Here is a 23,888-nt window from a genome sequence, read left to right as displayed (position 1 = left end):
GGAACTTTCATTTTGTATTCCAAGTCCAAGAATATGCATTTTGGGCAAGGGGATTGTAATTTCTATATTGCCTACTTAATAAATTTCCTTTACTTTTTCTACTACATAAACTGAAGAGATTGTGATTATCCCCAAGCAAATCGTATTTTTTGAGATTTATGCCAACCCAAATGCCGGTAATATTCGGATCTTTAATAAATAAAAGCTCACTTACTCGAACATTTCTCCGGAAAATTCCCCTTGAGTTGCGAAGAACTCGTTCATTTCCATATGGCATAAAGATTGCCATTTCCAACGAATGTTGAGTACAGCATACAGATTTGTGAGAACCTTGATGCAATCAAACTGACGGAGAAATCAATAGATTTTTCATAATAATATTATATATATTATAATCTTATATGTTTGAGAGCGTACTTACTTTTGTGTGCCGAAAAGTGTAGGATTCAAAAGAACTTTGCCAATTTCGTTAATTTTGCCGCTGGTTGCACTCTTCTGTTCCCGTTCCCATTTCTGTGCCCATTCCCATTTCTGTAACTGTTCCCGTTTCTGTTTCTGTTTCTGTTTATGTCTCTGGTCTCATCTTATCCGTCCGCCGTCCGTTGCGAGTTGTTCTGCGTTGTTGCTGTGCGTGGCCTTTGTAATGCTTGGAATGTTGTTTGTGATTTTCTTGCCATTTTTTTTTTTTTTTTGTGTTGTACTTTTTCTTTCTGGGTGTTTGTTGCCTGTTCCTTTTTGTTGCTGCCTCCGCAGAGCACCGTTAAATTCAGTCACGCGTAAAGCGCGCTGCGCGCTTTATGAATTTCTGTGCGCTTCTCTATTACGTCTAGTAGTACTTCGTCTTGCAGCGCCATTTTTATATTTATTTGCGACTTTTGTGTTTAATGGGCCAGTGCCCGGCAATTCCGCTGCAAAAATTCTGCATTTTCTTAAAACGAGTTTGTCCTCCTTTATTTTTTGGTATTTTTTTTTAACTTAGAATAAAGCACCAAGAGACAAAACTTAGATTGATACACTGTATCTCAGTGCATAAATAATGCTTATCTATTCAATGAGCTGGCCACACTTAAGCCATTCAATTCTGCTGTGTTTGTTCAACATTAGCTTTAAGGTCGTGAATTATGGGAGGTTTTCAAGTCGTAGCAGAATATTAAATACTTTTTCACAAGCCAACAAAGACACGATTTACCGCGGCGACTGCTCTACTAAAGGATTATTTCTATACTGTCTCTTTGTCTACTGATCTGCTGCTCTTTTCTTCGTCTGCTGTTATACTGCTGTTATTGTGCTCTTATACTTATGTTATGCTGCTGAAGCTTCTCTGTTAGCATGCTGTACTTCTGCTGTTATAGTAATACTTGTCTTCTGTTATTCGTATGGTATACGTATGTTATTTTGCTATTGTACTGCTTCTGCTCGTCTGTAAGTATGTTGTTATTCTGTTGATAGACTGTTGTTGCTCTGCTGTTATACTTCTGTTAAGCCTCTGCTACTCTTGTTAGTCTACTGTTAGTCTGATAATATTCTGGCATTTCTTGTTATTTAAGGACTTAGGGCTACAAAATATCAAACTAAAATAGATTTAATTTAAGCAAAAGAATGCTGAAGTAATTAAAATTCCCGAAATTCTATGAATATTCAAAAAATTCTATTGTGAATAAATCAAATAACTAGATAGCAAAATGTTAGACATTTCTCTAAGGGAATTGTAGCTTTTTTTTGTCCACTTTTATGATACTTACAGCAGGGAGAAGCGGGCAAAGGCATACATCCATACATCCAGCTGCCTCCAGCTGGTGCTTTGGTATTCTGGTTTATTAAGTCTAATTCAATTTTGTGTGAATTTTATTTGTTGCATACATTAGGGCGCAGGGAACTGCTTCCGCTTCCGTTTCGTAAGCTGATGACATTAAGGTATTCTGCAGCTCTCGTTCGTCTTCAACTGCTGCCTTGAGGTGTGCAGATTTTTGCCACTTGTTGTTGTTGTTGTTGTTGTTGTTGTTGCTGCTGTTGCTGTCGTGGCAGTTGTAATTACACACTTAGCAATTTAGAGACTGCTGCTATGAAGTTTTTAATTAAAACTTTGATAAATAAGCTCAATTTATCCGTCAGATATTTGCCATTTAAGTTCAACAAAGGCGAGTCGACGCACTCGGGCTGCTACGCATTTCTTTGACAATGCAGGTTTTTCATTTAAATTGAAATTTCGAAATTTCGCCCCCGGAAAATGATGGAAAAATTAAACCAACAACAATGCGTACATCTTTTGGCATGCCACATTACAATCTTTGAAGTAGGCTAATGAATTTTCCGCTTAATACCCATGTAAATAGAATAGAAATAGAATCCATGAATAAATGAATGACACACACAAATTATGATGAATTGTAATTATTGTCTACCAAATACACACACACACACACACACACACACAGACACACAGCTCGCTCGCTTAATGTGTATTTTTTATATAAATATTCGTTTATTTCTTCAGCTTTGTACAAGGTTTTCTTGGCATTCGCCCGCAACTGATTTATGCCTTTGTATGGCTTTTCCGTTTTCTCTCTCAGATCATTTCCCATGCACACAGTTCCAAGAAATAATTAGCTAGCAAATTTGCAACATTCTCACAAGCTCACTGAGGGTATGATAATTATATAATCATTTTTGTCACGACATATATACCGACAGACATACCTGATTCGTATGAGATGCATATTTTTGTTGCAAATAGTTTATAAGTCGGAATCGATCTGATTGGACTTAACTCAATAAAGCCTTTTCTACATTCGTCTCACTTTAGGAACTGTCACTCGAAAATAGAATTTATGTTGGAAAAAACGTTCTACCCTATTTCATAACTTGACAGCTTAAGGAACATCTAAGACCAGTATATTATTTATCTTATTCATGGAAAAATTGTCCTTAGGGTATTTACTCTTCGCCCAACCAAAAAATATAATATTTTCTTTCTGTTTTCGCTTCACTGCGTCCTTTGCAATGTTATCAAATGCAATTTTTAACGCAGTTTCTGTTACATCAAGCACACACACACACGCACAGCCACATGTGCATTGTTTATATGTGTGCGTGTGTGTGTGTGTGTGTGCACACTCGAGCTGTTTACTTTGATAAATGCATGCAAATTTATGAGTGTCATGTCATGCAGCATTTGTCATGCAGCATGTTTACATTTATTTCAATTAATCAAATTTATTTCGAGTAATTCAAGTGTTGCCATTTGTGTGCTCTTTTTTTTTTTAGCACAAAGCAAAATTACAAAAGCACACACACACACACACACACTCATTTATATATGCAATTACATGTGCATGCATTGTATATGTTGTCATGCATGCCATGATTATGAGTGTCATGTCAGGCAGCTTTCGTCATGCTTCGTATTTACATTTATTTCAAGTTTCGAATTCTGTTTTTTTCTTCCTTTGCACAAAGTGAATCGAGAGCTGATCAATTTTTATTGCACTTGACACAAATACACAAATACACTCAGCAAACACACATGAGTTGCCAAAATTGCAAGTTACACACACACACACACACACACACACACACACACACACACATGTGGCATATAAATGGGCCAAAATTGTGGGAAAGTGCAATGCTTGGCGTAAAAACTCGGCGCACTCACATTGCTTTGTGTATGCGATTAACCTACATGGCGGACAAATACACACACACAGACACACACACACACAGAGAGAGACTGGCCAATTGAGCCAGTGTTGTAAAGAAGTTGCGGCTTGTCGAGCTGTTCGCTGGCTTTTGGAGTACGTGTGGCATCAGCAAAGGGCACATGTCGAGTGCAATGGCAAGCTATGAGTATTATGACCATGTTGACAATGATGATGATGATGATGATGATGATGATGATGTTGATGATGATGATGATGGTATGCATGCATCTCGCTTGGACCAAGAGACACAAAATGAGAATGTCTTCTCGGTACGTGACGCTGCCTTTGCCGTAGCCCTTGCCTCCGCCTCCTCCGCTGCCTCTGCCCTGGCTTGTGTTTGTGTTTAATTTGTGGCACAGCCAGCCGCAGATGTTGACAATCGATGTCGTCATTGCGTCGTGCCGTGGACTGACCTGCCGGGACGTGCAACTCAAGCCGCCCGGAGTCTGATGTCGTGGCAAAGTGTTAACAACTTGCAGCTGCAACTGGATTGTGCGCCCGATTAACTTCTTGCGTTAATTTCCATGCTGGCCACGCCCCGTTTTAGCTGGCAGCCCGCGAAGTTTGCTGACCTTTTCTTTTGCAGCAGCAGCAGCAGCCCGTGTTGTTGGCATTTACGCTTCAGTTTGCAATCAAATTTATTAGATCTGCGGACCGCAAAGTCAAAGCAACAAATTTCTCTGTCGTATCCCTTTTTTCGCATGCCCTCAACAAAAGGGTGCCTGCAGAGTGGGTATGCTGACTTATAGGCAATGTTTGTAACAGACGGGAATATATTTATATGTGCATATATATATATGTGAATCAAGCTCTCATCAAATATGGTATGTAGGTTCTCGTAGATTGGAAATTCATCAAATTTGGCTCATTGCTTGGGTTTAGGGTATCTGCAGGTCGTGCACGCCCTCGCCCTGCTTGTCCATTTGATGGCATCGCTGGCATCTGCTGATCTATGGCCACATTCGCAGCAAATTTAATTAAAACAATTGCACTCCAATTAGCCAAATGGCGGACCATATTAGACGCGCGCTGCGTCAATTCAACTTGGCCAAAAACAAATCGCTGGGGCAAGTCGCTTCAAGTGGAGCAGCAGCTGCATAATGAGCACTCCCAGAAGAAGCAGCAGCAGCACTGCAGCACCCAAGTGTTGGCCAAGTGCTGGCTGCCGACCAGGCCAAGAGCTACTCTCTCCCTCTCAGTCTCCCTCTCCCTCCCTCCCCCGCTCTCGCTGTGCAACTTTGCTGCTGCTAAATTTAGGTACCTCAACAAAGTTTTTAATAACACTTAAGCCAGCTAAGATAAAAGCGAAATGCCGGCAGCAGAGTCCACGCCCTCCCTTCAAAATCCGCCCTCCCCACCCCTACTGTGCCACGCCCTCATATACTCATGCTCGTCGGCAATTTTCTCTGATTGGTATAAATAAGTAACAGTTAGTGACCCATTTTCTGCACACCATTGAACCAGAAAAAGGCTTTAATGTTCGGGGGCCAGGTGCTGCGCGTTTTGGCCAGATGCCACACCCCCTCCCGTCTCAGTGTGTGTATCTGTCATGGAGAGCAGCCGTTAACAGTTTAACGGCATCGCTTTTTGGCCCTGTTTTTAGTCACCGTCTGACGCCAGTTTGTAATCATTAAGCCCAGCAGCCACAACTTAGTTGAGCTACAACAAACTAGACACACGCACACGCACACACACAGTGCTGTGGCCTGGCTAAGGTCATAAAATAATTTGTTTATTGCTGTGGTTCTGACTCCATTAAGCGTTCCGAATTAATTGCACTTAATTTGGGGCCAAAGCTTTGCATACTTTTCAGCCATATGGAAGCAGCGCCTGTTTGTATGCAACATAAAAGCGGCTTTTATGATTTAAGCGCCGCAAAGCCGCACGGGGCCATCCATCAGCAAAAACACACACACACACACACACACACTTTAATTAAATGGCCAGAAATCGAACTAATTATTACCCTGTAGCTGCAATTGGATGAGCTTAAGCGGCTGACCGGCCCGATTCGAGCTGCCGCCTGATACGTCTATGGCTTGGCCAATTTCAGTTTGTTAGCTTAAAAATATATTTTGGTTCAGCTTTAGATCAAACGCAAACCCATTTTCACATATCTCAGCAAAGCAAACTATTTCGAACAAATAATTCTTTACTCTGCAGTCCAAACTGGGCGAGTTATGCGAGTGAATCGGAGCCCGAATGGCTGAAGAGATGCAAATAGAGAGATGGAAGAGAGCGAGAGAGGGAGAGATTGCATTCATCTAACCATATTCAATAGCTGCCAGTGTTGGACTAGCCAAAAAAATGTAGCCCGCGTCTTGTATATGAGTATATTCAAGGCCTGCGAATATTTTCAGTACAGCGGGCAGCTATAAACTTACAAATTTAAATCAAATTTGAAAATATGTGAATTGAAAACTGTGCTCAAGGATGCGGAAAATCAGCTTTAAGCGGCGAATTCTAAGCCAGCATGCTGGTTCTAACTGTAATGGGAAGCGCCACAAGCAATTACTTTTTGGCTTTGCACAGTTGCTTTTAATAATTTATAACAATAAAAGAAATCATAATATCTATCCCCATAACTCGGTCAAAACTCATCCGCTATGCACTATAGTTAGGTCTTTTCTCATGGCTGGCCACTAGATCAATTTGTCATCTATATTATGTTTTGTCCGATGTGCATTTAACTTATTTGAAAAGCTCTAAATAATAATCTTACAGAGACTTGGGAAATTCCACCCGCAACAGTGGATAATAAAAATAAGAATCTTATGAATATGTGTTACAGAGTTTTGGAAATTAGTAAAAAAACGGTTGTATACAAATATTCACTTACCAGCCGATCAGCTTCAAAAACAATTTCGATAATCGTTGACAAAATTCATCTGATGACTGTATCGCAGTTTGTGGAAAATACATCCGTCAATTTCATTTCCAAGCATCTTTGTATATGCAAAATAATTTGAGCTGTGTTTTACACTTTCCGCAGAATCCAAGCTTCCTCTGTAGAAATGAAATTCAAAGCTAAAGTTTTAAGTTTGCATATATGTTTATGTTGCCACATATTTGTATGCATGTTTATTTTGCATATATGCATGCATGTACTCGAACATACACACATACATACATACAGGCATGCAAACATGCATACATGCTACATGCATGCATGCATGCATGCATACATACATACATACATACATACACACACACATACATACATACATACATACATGTATACATGTATACATACATACATACATACATACATACATACATACATACATACATACATACATACATACATACATACATCTACATACATACATACATCTACATACATACATACATCTACATACATACATACATCTACATACATACATACATCTACATACATACATACATCTACATACATACATACATCTACATACATACATACATCTACATACATACATACATCTACATACATACATACATCTACATCTACATACATATCCACTTACCCGCCTCCTCATGCTCCTCCGCCTCTAGTTGCTCCTCCAGCGGCCGTTGGAGCCAACGTTTCCTGCCTTGTTGAATTTCAGCAGGGCCTACTTGAATTTTTGAGAATCGAGGAGGACAGCACTTGGTAGAAATTTGTTTTATTTAAATCTGCAGCTTGCTTGGTCTGCGGTTGTTTTTAGAAAAAAAGCATGAATGCATACATATATACATAAATGCACACACACACTAACACACCCACACACACACACACACACCCACATCCACTCACACACACACACAAAATACTTACCTTCGTATGAAATACTTGAAATAACATGATTTAATTAACAGACAAGTGAAAATGCCTAACATAAATTGCTGTACAGGGTATCTGGTAGTCTATACATCATTTATGCCATACGCAATTTACCAAAAAGCCTGCTGCTTGGCCAAAAGAACTGCTCGTTTCGGCCATAAATACATGCTGATATATTGTAATGCAAGCGATTCCAGTTACTTCTCAGTTCCAGTTCTGATTTAAGCCACAAATAAGCTGACGCTGCCACAAAAAAAAATCAAAACGGGGAAGAAGAATGAAGCTCGCACTTGTCAGCGCTTGATGGGCCAAAAGGTTTGGGCCCAGTTATCAGCCCGCAACAATGTTGCCCCCAAATGGCAGCCAGAGTGCGATCAAGCGGAAGTATGCGCGCATCTAAACCACACACACTAGACACCACACACACACACAGACGGACACACACACACACACAGAGTCGCACAATGTTGCCATCTTTTTTTTTTAGCATGCTTTATTTTTTTTGTGGTCTGCGGCTTCGAATTCGACTCCGATTCCGTTTTCGGCGTCAGCTTCAGCTTCGGCTCTTGACCGTTGGCAGTGCTGCCCATTTGGCTATTTTCTAGCTTAATATGGCTGCTTATATTTTAAATATATAACACATTAAAAAAAAAAAAACACAAAACCCCGCTTTATCGTTGCAGCTACGGCGCTTAGCCATTGGCAGTGCTGCCTATTTAACTTTTTTCTAGTTACTCGGGAGAATTATTTGGCAGCTTTTTCCAACACTCGATTTAGCTAGTGTTTTGTGAAAGTTGGCAACTCTGTCAGCTGCCAGCTTCCAATTTGATGGCCCAGCGTTATTTGAGGTATTTTAATAAACTACATTCCGAGCAGCTGGCCGAGCAGCGGCCCCTGCGTTCCAATAGGCTAATGAATATTTATAAATTTGCTGGCCAACAATTTCACATGTGCTGCAGAGAGGGGCAAGTATGCACGTGTGTGTGTTCGTGTGTGTGTGTGTGTGTGTGAAGTAGAACAACGAGCTGCGTTATTTGCGGAGCAGTTGCTGTCAGCTGTTGCTGGCTTCATAAGTCAGAGTCCAGGCTTTTGGCATGCGACGGGCGACGGGCGACAGGCTCACATGTATGACAATCTCACATGCGTTCGCTCTCTAATCCCTGCGTGTGAGTGATTGTGTGTGTGCGTGCTGCTTTGTGTGTGTGTGTGTGTGTGTGTCTGTGTGTTTGTTAAGCGTCAGTGCTTGGTTTTTATCGTGCTCTGCGTTGGCATTACGAGTGTTGCACACAAAGCAGCGTTGAGTGCAGCCCCATTATTGCGCCACTTCTTCTTATACCCTATTTCAGACAGTGTAAGAGAGAATATAGGTTTTGCTGTCCTTCAAGTCTTGCCGTGCGTTTGTCTATTCAAAAATGGTCAAGTAAGTTATTCACTCGATCAAAAACCGAGGACTTGAGCTTACGAATATCGCATATAGATATTCGTTCGAGTCAGCAACATGTTCGAGCTCGAACGCAACCAGCTCAAACAGCTTGAATCGTTCGACTCAAATAGTTGTATTCGATGCGCTTTTCAAAAATCCCAGTTTGAATGAAATTGAACTTATCTTAAGACTCTAAGAGTCTTTGTGAAGCCACTGCTCGGCTGTGATTGGAATTGTGAGCAGAGTATGGCGTAGTCGGGTCGATCAATAGCCACATACTAGCTGCTTATTTTACAAATGTGCTTTTGATGACATTTTGAATGGCAGCTTCGTGTTGAAGCCATGTCGGCATTGTAATCTTTAAGAAGCTCTTCTTTCTATCAATAAAACCTGTTCGCAACCTGTGTTCAATTTCACCTAAACATATGCCCAAGCTAACAGGCAAAATAACAAAATAACAAAATACAAAAATTGATTGCATATGAAAAATAAAAAAAGGGGAAAATTCGAAGGAAAACCCTAACATTTGTTATTGCACAGTTGCCCGAGCAGGCGGCAGTCAAAACAAACACAGCACAACAAAAATTACACGCATCGCAAAAGTTTTTAGGAGCATCCCGGGCGGGAGAATATAAAAAAATATTTATGCCCCACGCCCATTCAAAAGAAATGTCAACAACAGCCATATTTTTCTTTTATTTTCCCCTATTCTTTTTTTTTTTTTGGGTTGTTTTGTTTTTCTGTGAAATCTTTTGCAACAAAAAAAAAGCAAAAATGAATTCAAGTTTCCAGTCTTGAGTTGCTTTAAAATGTAAAGCGAGGCGGGCGATGACAACAATGCAAAGTTCACTTCAAGAATTCACAATTGTTCATCTTGTTTCAGTTGTTGTTGTTCTTGTTGTTGCACAGCTGGTGTCTTGTTAGCTGTGTGTGTGTGTGTGTGGGTGTGTGTGTGTGGGTGTGTGTGTGTGTATGGCTTGCGTAGGCCTAGTAGATTTAATTAAAATTTTATATAGAAAAACATGGCAAAGGTTGCGCTCAACTTTTGCTCTCTGTCTCTGTCTGCCTCTCTCTCTGTCGGACTGCGGTAAATTGAATTAATTCTTACAAGAGTTTTTCTCTTTGAAGGCGATTTTCAGCCATAAAACACATTGAAAGCAAATTTTAATTATTTGTCGCAGAGTCAACAACTATTATAAAAATAATTACAATCAAAAATTTATATATTATTAGTGTTTGTTTGTTGAATTTATATGAATTAGTATGAGGCACATGTCTTTCAGCTACGCACAAAAGTATGCACTGATTTGTTAGGTCTAATAGTCTCAGCTCATTTATTGCCCAGCCCAAGAGTATGCTGCACAATATACTTATTAATGCAGATCAGGCAGCAGTTACAATTTAAATAAAAATTTCCCTTGGGAAATATATATTGTTTGTTAACTTGGCAGCACTTGCTGTGTTGCTGAGACAAATTTTCTTATAGGGAATTAGAGCAAGCTTTAAATAGTATAATTTGAAACTATTTAGAAAAGATTATTTAACCAAAAGCATTATTAAACCAAACTTTAAGTCACAGAAAACTTATAAGTTATGTTTTAATATGTGCTGCATATGGTTTCCATAACTTTGTTGTTGGCAATTGGAATTATACAGCCAACGCTTTCGCAAGTCCATTTGATGCCAGTTAAATTTTGAACTACTTGAAATATTCTATTTATTTTGAAAAACACTTTACGTACGTGCTGCAGGATAATAATTAAAGCAGCAGCTGAAGCAGATTTGCAGCCTCAAATGCATTTATAGCCGGGGCGCCGTATTTCCATAACAACTTTTGACTAAACAAAAAAAAAACGAAAGCCAAATAAAACAAATTAGCATGCGGACATTGAGTGTGCTTGACTTTCAGTTACCCTTCAGCTAGGCGCATGCCAGAGCTGCCAGATGGTCGAAGATTGAGCGATCACGATATTTATCAGTCACGGTGACTGGCTCACAACTAAGCTGATCCTTTTGCTGATCACGGAATACACTTATGCTGTTATTTTTAGTGCAATATCAACTACAACGCAAATCTTTCGTCCGTCTTTATGGGGCTTACAATCCTAATACCCTGCCCATTGTTATTGAAAAGTGGTTTCACACTCTCTGGGAATGCCTTTGTTTTGAATTCAGGGACCCTTTTAAATATATCATTAAAGTACCTGGAGCTTAGAACTGGAACTCTGCTCTTGCTAACCAATATACCCCGCCGATTGTTAATGAAAAGGGGCAACACACACACACACTCTGGGAATGCTTATGTTTGCGCTGCAGCATGACTCTCATAAATACAATGCTAAACGAGCGTCCACAATTTGCATATGCACATGTAAAGCTCTTGTAATTTGCCAGGTAACCAGGTAACTGGCGCCTCGGTTACCTCGTGAGGACACAACAAAGCTGCTCCAATGCAGATACACGGCTTGCATCCAGCTGCAGTTAAAGTTGCGACTCGCAGCCTCTGCTCGACATTTGGCTAAACTATTTTCAATTCTCCTCAATTGGCTAACCTGGCTAACACCTCTGAGGTGTTTGTTTGCACATTTGCATACACTCTTATTTTTAGTTCTATTGCTATTTCTAGTTTTGTTTTTTTCGCGAGTAATTAACACATGCATAATCGAAACTGTCAGCGGCTGCTGCTGTCAGCTGATGTCAGCAAATTGCATTTGCCAGGTAACTTAATTAGATCACGTTGCAGTTGCAATTAGACAGCAGCTGCTGCTGCTGCTCGACAGGCTGTTAACTTAAGGCTCTCAGGTGCACACAGTTGGGAATTGCTTTAAGGCAGCTGCTTTAATGGCAAATTCAATTGGCTGCTGCACTTAGCATGTGAATTGCAATACACAAACAGACAGTCCGACAGAGTGAGAGAAAGAGTGAGGGAGGAGGGATAGAGAGCGAGATAGAGAGAGAGAGAGAGAGAGAGAGTGCAATTCAGCTGAGGGCTTCTTAGCTTCCGATGCACAAAGCGTTTGCTTTCAGAGGGTTTATTTGCAATACCTTTCGTTTTGCCTACATACATTTTTGCTACTCTATTTCTCTGGCATTCGTGTGCAGCCAGGTGTGTGTGTGTGTGTGTGTGCGAGTGTGTGCTTATGTCCAATGACGTTGTGTGATTATGCCCTGTAATAAGTGAAGACTTTGATAAAGGTATGCCAAGTTGTATGCTAAAAGAAAGCTCGACACGATTTGTGCAGCTAATTTTCCACAGCCCAGTTGATTCGCATAGTCAGAGCCTTGTTCCAAGCCAGGGTATTGCCAAGTCGTGCTACGTATTTGTGCTGGCAATCGATAAGTTGAACAGATCTGCGAATGCAGCTGCATCCCTTTGGCTCAATGTTTGCGAGCATATTCATGGTAGCACGTGCACAGATTATGATTACATTGATACAGTCGAAGCACGCACACACACACACACACACACACACACACACACACACACACACACACACATGCTCACATATTGCTTGTAGTTTATGGCAATTTGTGTGGCAAATGGGAATATGCAAAGGCTCGTGCATAGTCAACGTGTACAGGTTAACAGCTGGGCTCAAAAATCTTGTTATTGCAATTTAGCAATTATCATAGAATAATAAACAGAGGCCCGCAGAAACACAAACATAAGCACAAAAATAATATTGCACAATGCCCCGCGGACTTGTAGTTGAACGGCAAAAAAAAAAAAAAAAAACTTTAACTTTGATTTTACAATATTTTTCGCCTTTGTTTGCAGGGCTACGGCGGAAACGGAAGTCGAAGTTGCTGCTGGCGGAAGCTTAAGCTGTTTTCCAGTGCTGCCAATGAGCTGAAAGAACAAATTGATAGCGGAAGTGAGAACAGCCCCAGCTGCAGCTCCAGCTGGAGCTCAAGTCAAGTGCTGCATACATATATACAAACATATATATAGATTTAAGTATATATATATCTAGATAATGCCGAAATTCAAGTTGAAGTGAATTCTAGAATTTAGAACAAAGAAAAAAGGCAGCGCAATTGAAAGCGAAAGAAAATTGAGATTTCTCAGCTCGAACAAAGGATCAACTTGTACAATTTATTTAACTGCAAGCGATTTGTAAACCGGAAGTAGTCAAACACCGCAGCTGCAAAAGTAAAAGAAGGACAACAACATGGCGGATCTGGAACGCATACGACTCGTGCTGCTGGGCGGCGCGGGCGTCGGCAAGAGCTCCATTGTGAAGCGTTTCCTATTCAAGAGCTATACGGACAAATACCGCGCCACCGTCGAGGATCTATACAATCGCGAATATGACCTCGGCGGCGTCACGCTAAAGGTGAGTGCAATACCATGGGGCAAGCTTTTAGTGGCAAGTGCAGCTACAATGGCAATTGTATGGGAGAGTGTCTATGTGTGTGTGTGTGTGTGTTAACATGCTTGCCACCAATTGTGGCAGCAATTGATGCTGCATGCAACACAGTTAACAAAGTAAACGTTTTAGTTGTTGGTTTTTATAGCCATAAAGGGTATCTTCATTTTGGCATTAAATGGGTTTTCATATACATATTTGTGTACATATATATATTTATATACATTCGTGATCAGTATCACGAGCAGAGTACATTTAGTTTATGCCTTTAATGCTAGTTTTAGTCAACTTTATCTAATTCTTGGTCTATTTAATGCATACTTATTTCGCATATATGTTGCATGTACATATGTTGCATATATGCTGCACATATGCTGCACATATGCTGCATATATGATTCAAGTATGTCGCTTATATGTTGCACATATGTTGCACTTGGCCAGATCGGACTGTTATAGCATATAGATACCTTAGGCAAACAATAAACTTCCTGCTTAAGTTAAGCTCAGCTATTCGACTCGCATGTCTGCAAATATGTAATACGCATGCATTAAAGGGTATTCAAGCTTCGGCTTGCCGCAGCTAAAGGTTATTTCTGACTTGTTTCACTTTATTTTTATTTCTATTGCTGTTAGCTTAGGCGACTTCCGGGACATTTAAACTGCATTTTATTGTCTGCTGACTTTCAATTGTTGCTCGCTGAGTGCACTCGAGTTGCAGTAAATGTCTCTCTGTGTGTGTGTGTGCGAGTGTATGTGTGCGTGTGTGTGTGTGTGGTTTGTGTCTGCTGCCAAACAATTTGAGCTGAGCCACTAATTAAATCAAAATTGTAGTCAAAGAGCTGCCAAGTGCGGCCTGCATATAAGTTGCATGCAACTGAGCTGCCGCAAAATATGCAAAAAAAAAAAATAAATAAAATAAACCAAACTGTGGCAATAGGCCGCATATAATATAAGCTATATATATAAGCCATATAAAATTTAAATGCCAATTTAAAGTTTGCCGAATTAATTGAGTTAAGCCATAAGCAAAAATTTATTTATCCAGAAAATCGATTCAGCTGAGACAATATTATGGAAGCTTAAAACTTGAGCCCAAGTCAGGTTGAAAGTAGAATAAGCCTTTCTTTCATGAAAATGGACTTAATGTTGTGCTGTCAATTTGAATTAAAGAATTAATAATGAGGCGAAAACATAAGCAAAGGCAAAAGCTCTATACAAGAAATAAAATAAAGTTGAGCTTAGAGAAAGTTATGGAAGTTTTCAATTTGAGCCCAAGACTATTTGGAATGGGGTTAAAACTTATATACATGAAGCTATGGCCAAAAGTATTCTGAACAGCTTTAAATACAGCATGAATCGAGTACAGCCAGCTTTAGGTCCCCTTAAATCGTTTCAGTTAGAAGCCAGTTAAAGCACTTGGATATCTAGCTAGAGAAGGGGCTCAATTTCAATACTAGGTATATGCGGCATGCATTAAATATTTAAATTGAAAGACTGCGGCTCCCAAGCAAATTGAGCGCATGTAAAGTAAAGTAGAGATGGGTTAATACACATAGTTTGGCCTGCGGCCACATGCTCGAGTCTGGCTGGAGCTTAGCTCGAGCTTAGACAAGCCGACAACTGGCAGCTCAATGCTGGCGAACTCATTAATCAAATTTACACGCTACGCCTCAAAAACTGTGGCTGCTGCAAAATTTGAGACACGTACACACCATGTTATGCATATTGTGTGCAGAATGGGTTGGCTGCCTGCCCACGCCCACCTACCCTGAAGCCCTCACGCCCTCTGTGATGGCAACATCATTCGGGCTTGCCGTAAGAGCTGATTATTTGCTGCCTCGCAAGTTGGCCCCACGTTAACGCCGAGCGACTTGCCGCAAAAGTTGTAACAAAAACTTGATTAATAGGTGTTGCTGCTGCAGTACGGCCACCCATACCCTGACCCCCTCACCCCTCCACCCACTCTTTGCCAGTTGCCATGGCGATTGATGTTGACTAAACTGCGTTGAGGGCGACATTGACACCCTTCGTGCGGGCATCATCGACAATATCATCAGCGTCAGGATTTTTGTTTTAATTAATTTCATTTTAACGCCGGGACCCGGGAACGGGGCTGTGGGTGTGGTCGTGCAACTAACTTTCTGTTGTTGTTAGTTAAAAGTCGAATGCCCGAATGCGACGCATTTGATTGAATTTTCACAGCCGCAGGCGGCCAGATCTGTGTGGCTTTAAGGCAGTTGCTAAAACAAGCGAACATGCCTCAGATTGACAGACGTTAAGATACCCTGTTGTGCGGCTTGTGTTTAGCCTTATAAGGCGCTCTGCATACCCTAGACCTGAGGCTACGCTCTTGCTGAGCCTCGCTGCATATACGAACAGATAACAAGAGAGAGAACTGACGAGTGTTATTATGATCAAATAATATATATATGTGGCGCCTTTTTTGTATGCCACAACTAAATTGTAATCTATATTTCAAGCTACAGCTTTACCATGCTATCTAATGGACATATCCTTAGAAATGGACAGAAAGACAGACAGGCAGACAGACATGATTATAGCGACTTGTCTGTTGATTCTGATTAAGAATATATAAATATATATATTGTGATTTAGAATATGTATGACTATGTATGACAGACAGACAGACTGACCTTCTTAAAACAACCTCTCTATTGATTCTGATCAAGAAGGCACAACTCCAACATAGCCTCTATTTCAACCTCCAGCATTGGGAACAGGCGCACATTAAGACGAGTCATATATTGATTCAAATCACGTATATATATATCCCGCAACCCATCTTTTGCATAGGCACAAACGGACTAAACACCCCCTTTACTTCATGCCTTTCCCATAGACTTCCAGTTTTATTACGCATACGGCGCGTGGTCTGCGCAGTTTAAATTGTCGCAGCAGCTGCGAGCAATCAACTTGGCTTCGAATGCGAAAAGTAGTTACGAACACGAATCGGCACATTAGGGCCATGTTAAACAGAATGTTGTTGTTGTTGAGCGTTTAACATTTGTGGCCACAAACAGCGCGGCCTTAATGGCAATTCGTTGCCAGCGCAGCTGGAACATGTTTTGGCCCCATTGTTGTCGCACGTCGCCATTTTCGCGCATTTTATAATAAACTTACTTTTGGCCAGCGACTGCTGCAACAATGCGCTGCAAATTGTCGAACAATGGCCGCCAGGCAGACAATGGACGAGCTCTGGATCCGTGTTTTTGTCCGTGTCCGTGTCCGTGTCCTGGTTGTGTCTACTCGATGTCGCCTTTAACCGCAGTCGCTAAATGCTCGGCTTTGGCATATGCTTTTGACATTGCCCGCCCGTCTGTCCCACTGTCCGTCTGTCTGGCAGACAATAGTCTATTAATATGCGTATAACAGATGCCGGCGCTTGGGATTAGCTGGCATCAGGCGAGCATGACCCGTGCTCAGCCCACTTTCAATTCTCAAATTCAAAATTAGTTGACAGTTGGCCGATTTGCTTAATACCATTTTTTATTACCATTTTTATGTGCCGGTGCCAAAGCCGCTTTAAGTCTCAAATAAAATAAGATAAGCCCACAAAATGCAGCTTGTTTATTTTGAGCATGCAAATTGGGCTTTGAATATGCGCAAATGCTCTCAATACATATCATACAAAAATATTTTAACTAGACTATATTTTTGCGAGTTTGTGTGTGCAAGATAAACAAAGTCGAAGTTTAAATACACTTGCGACAAAAATGCCACTTGAATTTGATTAAAAGGTATTCAAATATATGTAACTATAGTTCCAGTTAGCTGCGAGATATAGATTTTAAGCTCTGACTCAAATAAGAGATAAATCCAAGACTTGGAAGAAGATGTGCATAACTATTCTTGTGCCATTTATCGCAGTCACATTAGTACCCCATTGCATAGGGCATCAAAGGCAACAAAACACACACACAATTTCGAAATATTTGCAGTTGTTTTTAAAGCTGTCTCCATTTGAGACACATATGAAATGTTGCTGCTGCCAAATGGAAAATGGGCTTACGGTATAACGTTTTTATTATTAAAGCTACGGCTGAACGAGTTTTTGGACAAATTCAATTTCTGGTGCAGTTTTATAATCAATTTAGTATCAATTACAGTTCATGTCAGTTTTATTTGCAATTGGAGTGCTAGAAATCAATTTATGTCATAGACGAAAAAGCAATTAAATGCAGTTGAGTGGAATTTGGTTTTAAAATTAAATTTTGCCTTTGGCAAAAATGTGCTTCTGGGCCAGCTTGTGGTAGCTGTTAATGCTGCATATTAAAAATGTTTAACCGCGCACAACGTGGCGTATGCGTGACACTTTTCGAAAAAATCACGCATACGCCGCGTAACACATTTTAGGCGCTTTGCGTTTGTTTGAAGCGCGCATTTAATTAAATGCGGCTGCTTTGTAAGCCTTAACTTGTTGTTGTCGTTCACAGGTGGACATTTTGGACACATCCGGCGACATGCAATTCCCCGCCATGCGACGCCTCTCCATCGCAACGGCCCACGCCTTCATGCTGGTGTATGCAACAACATCGGCGCCCAGCTTTCAGTGTGTCAAGCAATGCTTCGAGGAGATTCGCGAACAGCGCGCCGACTTTCAGGTGAGCTGCAAATCCCTGAAGCCACCCATCCCCCTCTACTCATCCATTCCCTGCCTTTGCATTTTGCATGCAATTAGCGCGAAGCAGGCATAAAATATGTGCAAAATATGAAGAAAGCAAAAATGAATCCCTCATGTAACCCAATTTCAATGCCCCAAAGCAATTAAAAGTACAACAGAAATAAAATAGGAAAATAACCCAAAAAAAAAACAAGTTTAAGAACTTGGCCAAAAGTCTTTCGGGCAAGTTGTTGTTGTTGTTTTTCTTTTGCCTGGCGCTGGCATTGTGCGTGTCAATTATAGCCGAGTCTCTTTTGTGGCAGCAGCTTAGCCCAGCGCCCGGGACTTATTCTTTATCTCTATTTGCAGGATATACCCATTGTTATTGCTGGCAACAAGGCCGACTTGGCAACCACCCACCGGGAGGTGCGGCAGGAGGAGGTCACAGATTGGGTCTTTTGCGAATTGCCACGCCTCAGGTGAGTTTCACACGCCCACGCTGGTCCACTCAATGCCAATGTCACTGATATTGCTTTAATTATCCCTTTGAATAGCAACAAAATGCAAATGCCAGTTCATTTAAATGCTGCAACAACAGCTGTAGCTGCAATTAGGCCAAGTGCGAGCAAATGGCCAAAGTTGTGCAATGAAAAACTAAAATGAAAAGCGGAACAAAAGCCGCAAAATAGCCATTTATTTACCCTGTAAATGAATGTTGCCAGGCATTTGCAACAGGCAGTCGCAACAGCTTTAAGGTGACTCATATAGTAGATAAGCCTTGACTAATTTGTCCTTTTTGAGCGCCTTTCTCTGCGCTTCTCAAATGAAATTATATTATATTATCAACTTAAGGTTCTAAAATATTAATCGGATCTTAAGCAGACTTTATTTTAGAATAAATTATAAGGAGCAAGAAAAACCCATATTAATACTCATATATTAGACAATCCATGAATATTTTACTTTTTGTGCGCCTTTCTCTGCGCTTCTCATAGAAATAATAATTTGATTATCAAGCTTAAGTGCTTAAATAATCATCGAATCTTTAACAGGGAACATATTTAAGAATAAATAATAAAGTATTTATTTAAGCAGAGTATCTCTTTAGTCGCTTAACTCTCTGACACTTTGGTCCTAAGTAATGGCCAGCAAAAAGCGCAATAAAAATGTGCAATAAATTTCTGGTGGCTAAAAACAAATGTGGGCCACAGCAGTTGCCGACAAACGCAATTAAATGCAACAAATGAAATTAAGCGACAAAAAGCGTGACTACCCCCCCGCCCACCAACCAGCCGATGAGTGGGGTTGGGGGGATATGGAGGGTGTGGCTGGTGACAGCAGCTACCAAAATCAGTTGGCCATTTGGCTGGCAAAACTCGTTGCAATGGTGCGAAAACAAGCAGCGAAAATTGCCAATTGTCCCCGTTCGTCCCCCTAATATATTATAGTATACAGTATGCACCCTAATTGCCACTCAGCTGTTGTCTGTCTCTGACCAATTTGAATTGATATTCCTCATCCGGCAAGGACGTTCAATGCACTCGACTCGGCGTGCATTGCGCCTTGCATGCTAAGCAGCTCCTAAACGAAGACAAGGCTGCATTCAAATGCCATTTAAATTGGGTCCTTTGCACAATTTGCTGCGGTTCAAAGCTGCGTATTCATGCAATGCTTAAACAGGAAGTCTTCCAAGCCAAGTAAATTTCGTATTTAATGAAGTCTCTAGCTAAACGCTGTTTTTACAGGGTATTAAGGTATGCGATGAATGCCTCACATGCTACATGTTCGGCCTTCTGACTGCTCTAGCAGCTGTGAGTATAAGAAAGAGTCAGACTGTCAGACGGCTCTCTTTGACAACTCTGTGCTGCAGTTTTCTCAAAAATACATATTCTAAAAATATAAACAGTCTGGCAACTCTGTCACTAGCTAGTCTGGCTGTAAAGTCAAAATGTCAGTGAAAACATTGATCAAAGCTAGGCCCGAAAATATATCAAAATTCTTTCACTGTTTAGTGTTCTAAATTTGACGACATTGAAGCCAAACTCTTATATAAAGAGCATAGCTTAAGCAGATATTAAAATTCTGGCAACTCTACAATTCTTATTTATCGATTCTAAACATAAATGAGCTTAGCTCACGAAGATTTCGAAAGTCTGGCAACCTCAAAAATGTGATTTTTCGGTTCTAAAGGTAAAATCTGTTTTATTGAACTTTTCAGAGCTAAGTTCGAAAAGCTCTCAAAAGTCTGGCAACTATGTCAGACACTTAAAATTTGATCACAGCTTAACTAGAGTTAAGACGACGCGTGTGGAAAAAATTTCAATACCCTGTTCATCAAGTGAAAGAGAGTATATTGATTATGTGCAAAGTGCATCTATGAGAGAAAGGGATAGAGAGAGAAAGAGAAAGAGAGAGCTGCTTTTACACTGCCAGTTGCCAGGTTTTAACATGTTTTTAATGTGTTTATGTTAGAGTCTTAAAAAAGAAACATTACAACAAGCTCAATTTGCGTGACGGCGCCGCTGCCAGCAATTCGTGCAGAACCTTGCTGTTAAACTTGACGCCGCAGCTCAACCCGATTTAAAATTAACTTCCGCACTTTGCTTATTTATACGCCCTTATGAACAGACGACGCACACACACACACGCACACCTAATTGTGTCCTTAATAAACTGCACGTCCATAAAAATCACTTACAGGCGCACGGGTGTCAGGTGTGGGGAATGAATGTGGAGAGTGCCGAGGCAGGTAACTCCGTTTCTGGATCTGGGCAATGTGTTGGCCGCACTTAACCATAATTTTAAGCGCCGCAGGCAACCGAACGGGCCGGGGCAGCGCGGGCCAGGCACAAGGCGTGACCGGCTCGTGCGGCGGTTTAAGCAAGCGTGTGTAAACTTATTTAAACAAAAATATGTATATATATACACACACATAAAAAGCACAGACACAAGCAGCAAGCGCAGAACTCACACATATACAACCAACACTCAGAGAAAAGCAAAGTTTCGACTTGAGGCTTGAGTGAAATAAAATAATTCAAAGTTTGATCGAGCGCTGTACTTCACATATTTACATGTATATCAAACTCAAACGACTCGAACTATTTGATAAGCTAAGCGATGCAACAAACTCGAGTTATGTAAGGAAAGTTCGATCTGTTACTCCAACAGCTTACTCAGCAACATGTTCGAGATCGAACACAATCGAACATATATGTTTGATTGATTCAATTACTTGTGGGCAACTCGAACTCGAACTGAACAAATTTGAAACAAGGCTTCATTTTGAAGACTTCATCAGACTTCATTAAAAAATTAGTTGTGCAATTCCCGCTAAGAGAAATTTCTTAAAAGAATTTCTATCTCCGCTGAAGAAACTTGAATTTGGATAACATTTCTGCTTGGTTTGAGCTCGAACTTGCTCGGTTTTTTCTCCCAGTGCTGCATGTATATAAATATATGTAAATATATACAAATCTCTGTTGGATTAAACATTTAAGCAGATTGATGATGCGGCTGAAACGCACCTTGAACTTTTCGCCTCTGCTGCTGCTGCTGCTGCTGATTCGAGCCCTGCTGCCACTGTTCATCGCACATTTGCACTTCACGTGCCAGCCTGTGCACTTTTTTGTTGCGGCCTCTGCGGTTCTGGCTGGCAGCTTGGGTTTTTGGTGTTTGTGGCCCTTAACATGTTGCAGCGCTGGCATGTTGCATGTGCAACATGGTTGCAATTTGTTGGCGCGTGTCTGTCTGCGGTTAAACGCTCTCGCGCACCTGCCCTGCCACAATTCGCAATTCGCAATTGCATAAGTAGTTTATTTTGCCAAACATAAACATAAAACGTTTTTGCCAGTTCGCTGGCTTTTCAATATAAACAATTCATGTAGCTAACACTGTTTGATTTATTGTTATTGCATGCGCTGCATTAACAATTCATATTTTTTGCAAGCCCTGCATTAGGTCAGCTCTTTAAGGGAAGGTATAAAAAAAAAAAGTTTTCTCTTTTTATAAGCAACAAGACTTTAAGCCTCGACAGAGCTTTTCAAATCTGTGCTAGCTTTAGCGTTGCCAGATATTCAACAAAATTGGCATTTTCATATTAATAAATGCGGTCACACTCTGCTTTTTTTTTTAAGTATCTGCCAGGTTTGTTAAACACGAAAAAGATAGCATGTTAGCAGCTAATATGATTTGCATATGTTATTTAATTTTATAAAATGCGGTAAACAGTATCTGCAAGTGGCTGAAGTTTTTTTGTCTGCAATTGCTTATATTTTCATTATAATTTGTTTAAAGAGTGCGGTCACACTTTGCTTTAAGTTTCTAAGAGGTGGCTCTCCTACAAAGAAACGTGCACAAATTGTTTTAAAAATACGGTCACATTCAGTTTTTTGTAGTTGCAAGTAGTTGGTTTTGAAAAACGCGGTCACACTCTGCTATCAATTTAAAACAAAAACTACTCCAGCTAAAAGTAAAAGCTAGCAACTTAGTAGTTAATCTGATTTTTGCCAAAAAGTAATATTTAATTTTCTTTTAAAAATGTGGTCACACTCAGCTTACAGTAACTGTAACTAGCTAACACTTCACACAGCCCAGCTTGAAAGGAAAAAAAGCTAGCAAGCTAGAAACTTGTCAGTTTTTGAGCCTGCCGCATTTCGAATACATTCCGCCAGATACTCGAAAAATCTAAGTTTTCCGCCGCCATTTGACACCCTTCCTTCCGTTGACAGCGAGAAGGCAATTGAGCAGCTCGCCGCAACGCTGGCTAAATTCATGATACGACTAATTTAGCCATTTAAACGCTGTTTGCCGCTGGCAGCTTGTTTTTGCAGCCGCCAAAACCACCCAAGTGCCTTTTTCGGCTGTCGGCGTGTGCTTTCATTCGATGCCTTTATCCGCAAAAAGCGCTGTCAGCTTTGTTGATGTGCGCCACGAGCATGTTGTGAATTGAATATTTTTGTTGCACTTGTCATACCCTGTAACCAGCGGGTAGATAGATAGGGTAGATAGAGTAGGGCTATGGAGTATATAGTTTATGCTTTGGTTTCGGTTTATTTACTAGAAAATTTGGAACTGTTTATTTCTCACGTGGCTGGTCCAAACCGACTCGCGACTCACGACTGAGGTCAGTTAGGAATAAGAGATTTGATAATAAGTAGGAAAGACTCCTAATAGAATACCCTGTAAAGTGTATGCCTCCACTGGAAAGTACTCTAGAATGGTTCAACCAAGGCATAGTTGGTTCAATAACATTTTCTGACTAGGGTGAAGGGTATAGCTCAGTTTTATCAGCTTTTGCAGCTGTTGTGCTCTAGGGCCAAAAGGGCTTTAGCATTTCAAGTTGTGCATTTGTTTGCATTTGTGTTACCTTTTTTGTGGCTTTTGTGCGAATTTGCCTAACATTGTGATTTTTTTTTTTTGGCCGTGTTTTTGTGCGGCCCAAAAAGTTGCCATGTCATGCAAATGTGCGTCATTATTTTCGGGTTGTGCACATTACGTATACGCAGCGTGCACATTACGTATACGTAATTTATGCAGCAACAACCCGCTGGCCCCAAACTTTATGCATAGTTTCTGGCACTGAACGTTCTACTCTTCTCGCTTTTTATTCACAGGGCCAAGGTGGTCGAGTGCTCGGCCAAGGAGGACACCAACGTGACCGAACTGTTCAAGACCCTGCTCTCCCTGTCCCGCTTCCTGCCCGCCAGCAGCAGCAGCGTCGGCCCGGGCGCCGCCAGCGTCGAACCGGCGCCCAGCGGCTTTAAGCGCCGCTCCTCGGCCTACGTCAGCGCATCGTCCAGTCGCAGTGAGTAGTAGCACAGAAGGAATTTGTAAAGCGCTTCTTGATTGCACAAAAAATAAGCCACTGTCAAATTGTGTGAACAAGCTTGCTTCAGATGGGAATGACCAACTAGGAAATACCCTAAGAACAGCTCAGAGCTGTCCTCATAATCATGCTAGCCTTCTAGCCA

General features: G+C 40.8%; 1 protein-coding gene and 1 long non-coding RNA gene across 4 annotated transcripts in view; one reads left to right on the top strand and one right to left on the bottom strand.

Moving 5' to 3' along the window:
- Window positions 1-23,888, top strand: part of LOC6635952 (GTP-binding protein Di-Ras2) — a 41,938-nt gene that overhangs the window by 7,829 nt on the left and 10,221 nt on the right. For both annotated transcript variants that reach the window (XM_002059358.4, XM_032436201.2), the window contains exons 2-5: window positions 12,702-13,260; window positions 17,750-17,917; window positions 18,286-18,395; window positions 23,532-23,722. In XM_002059358.4, coding sequence (XP_002059394.1) covers window positions 13,096-13,260; window positions 17,750-17,917; window positions 18,286-18,395; window positions 23,532-23,722 — 634 coding nt within the window. In that variant the 5' untranslated portion in view covers window positions 12,702-13,095. The remainder of the gene's footprint in view (window positions 1-12,701; window positions 13,261-17,749; window positions 17,918-18,285; window positions 18,396-23,531; window positions 23,723-23,888) is intronic.
- Window positions 175-23,535, bottom strand: LOC116650941 (uncharacterized). 2 transcript variants are annotated; one of them, XR_004303951.2, is made up of 6 exons: window positions 20,615-23,535; window positions 7,205-7,368; window positions 6,541-6,707; window positions 1,743-2,313; window positions 422-919; window positions 175-345 (listed from the first exon to the last, which is right to left on the bottom strand). It is a non-coding gene; the product is annotated as an uncharacterized lncRNA (long non-coding RNA). The 2 variants fall into 2 exon arrangements; XR_004303950.2 differs by having other exon boundaries at window positions 422-908; window positions 20,615-20,821.

The sequence above is a fragment of the Drosophila virilis genome, chromosome 5 (genome assembly GCF_030788295.1).
Source record: "Drosophila virilis strain 15010-1051.87 chromosome 5, Dvir_AGI_RSII-ME, whole genome shotgun sequence".
Taxonomy (NCBI): Eukaryota; Metazoa; Arthropoda; class Insecta; order Diptera; family Drosophilidae; genus Drosophila; species Drosophila virilis.
This window is presented reverse-complemented; position numbering and strand designations above follow the sequence as displayed.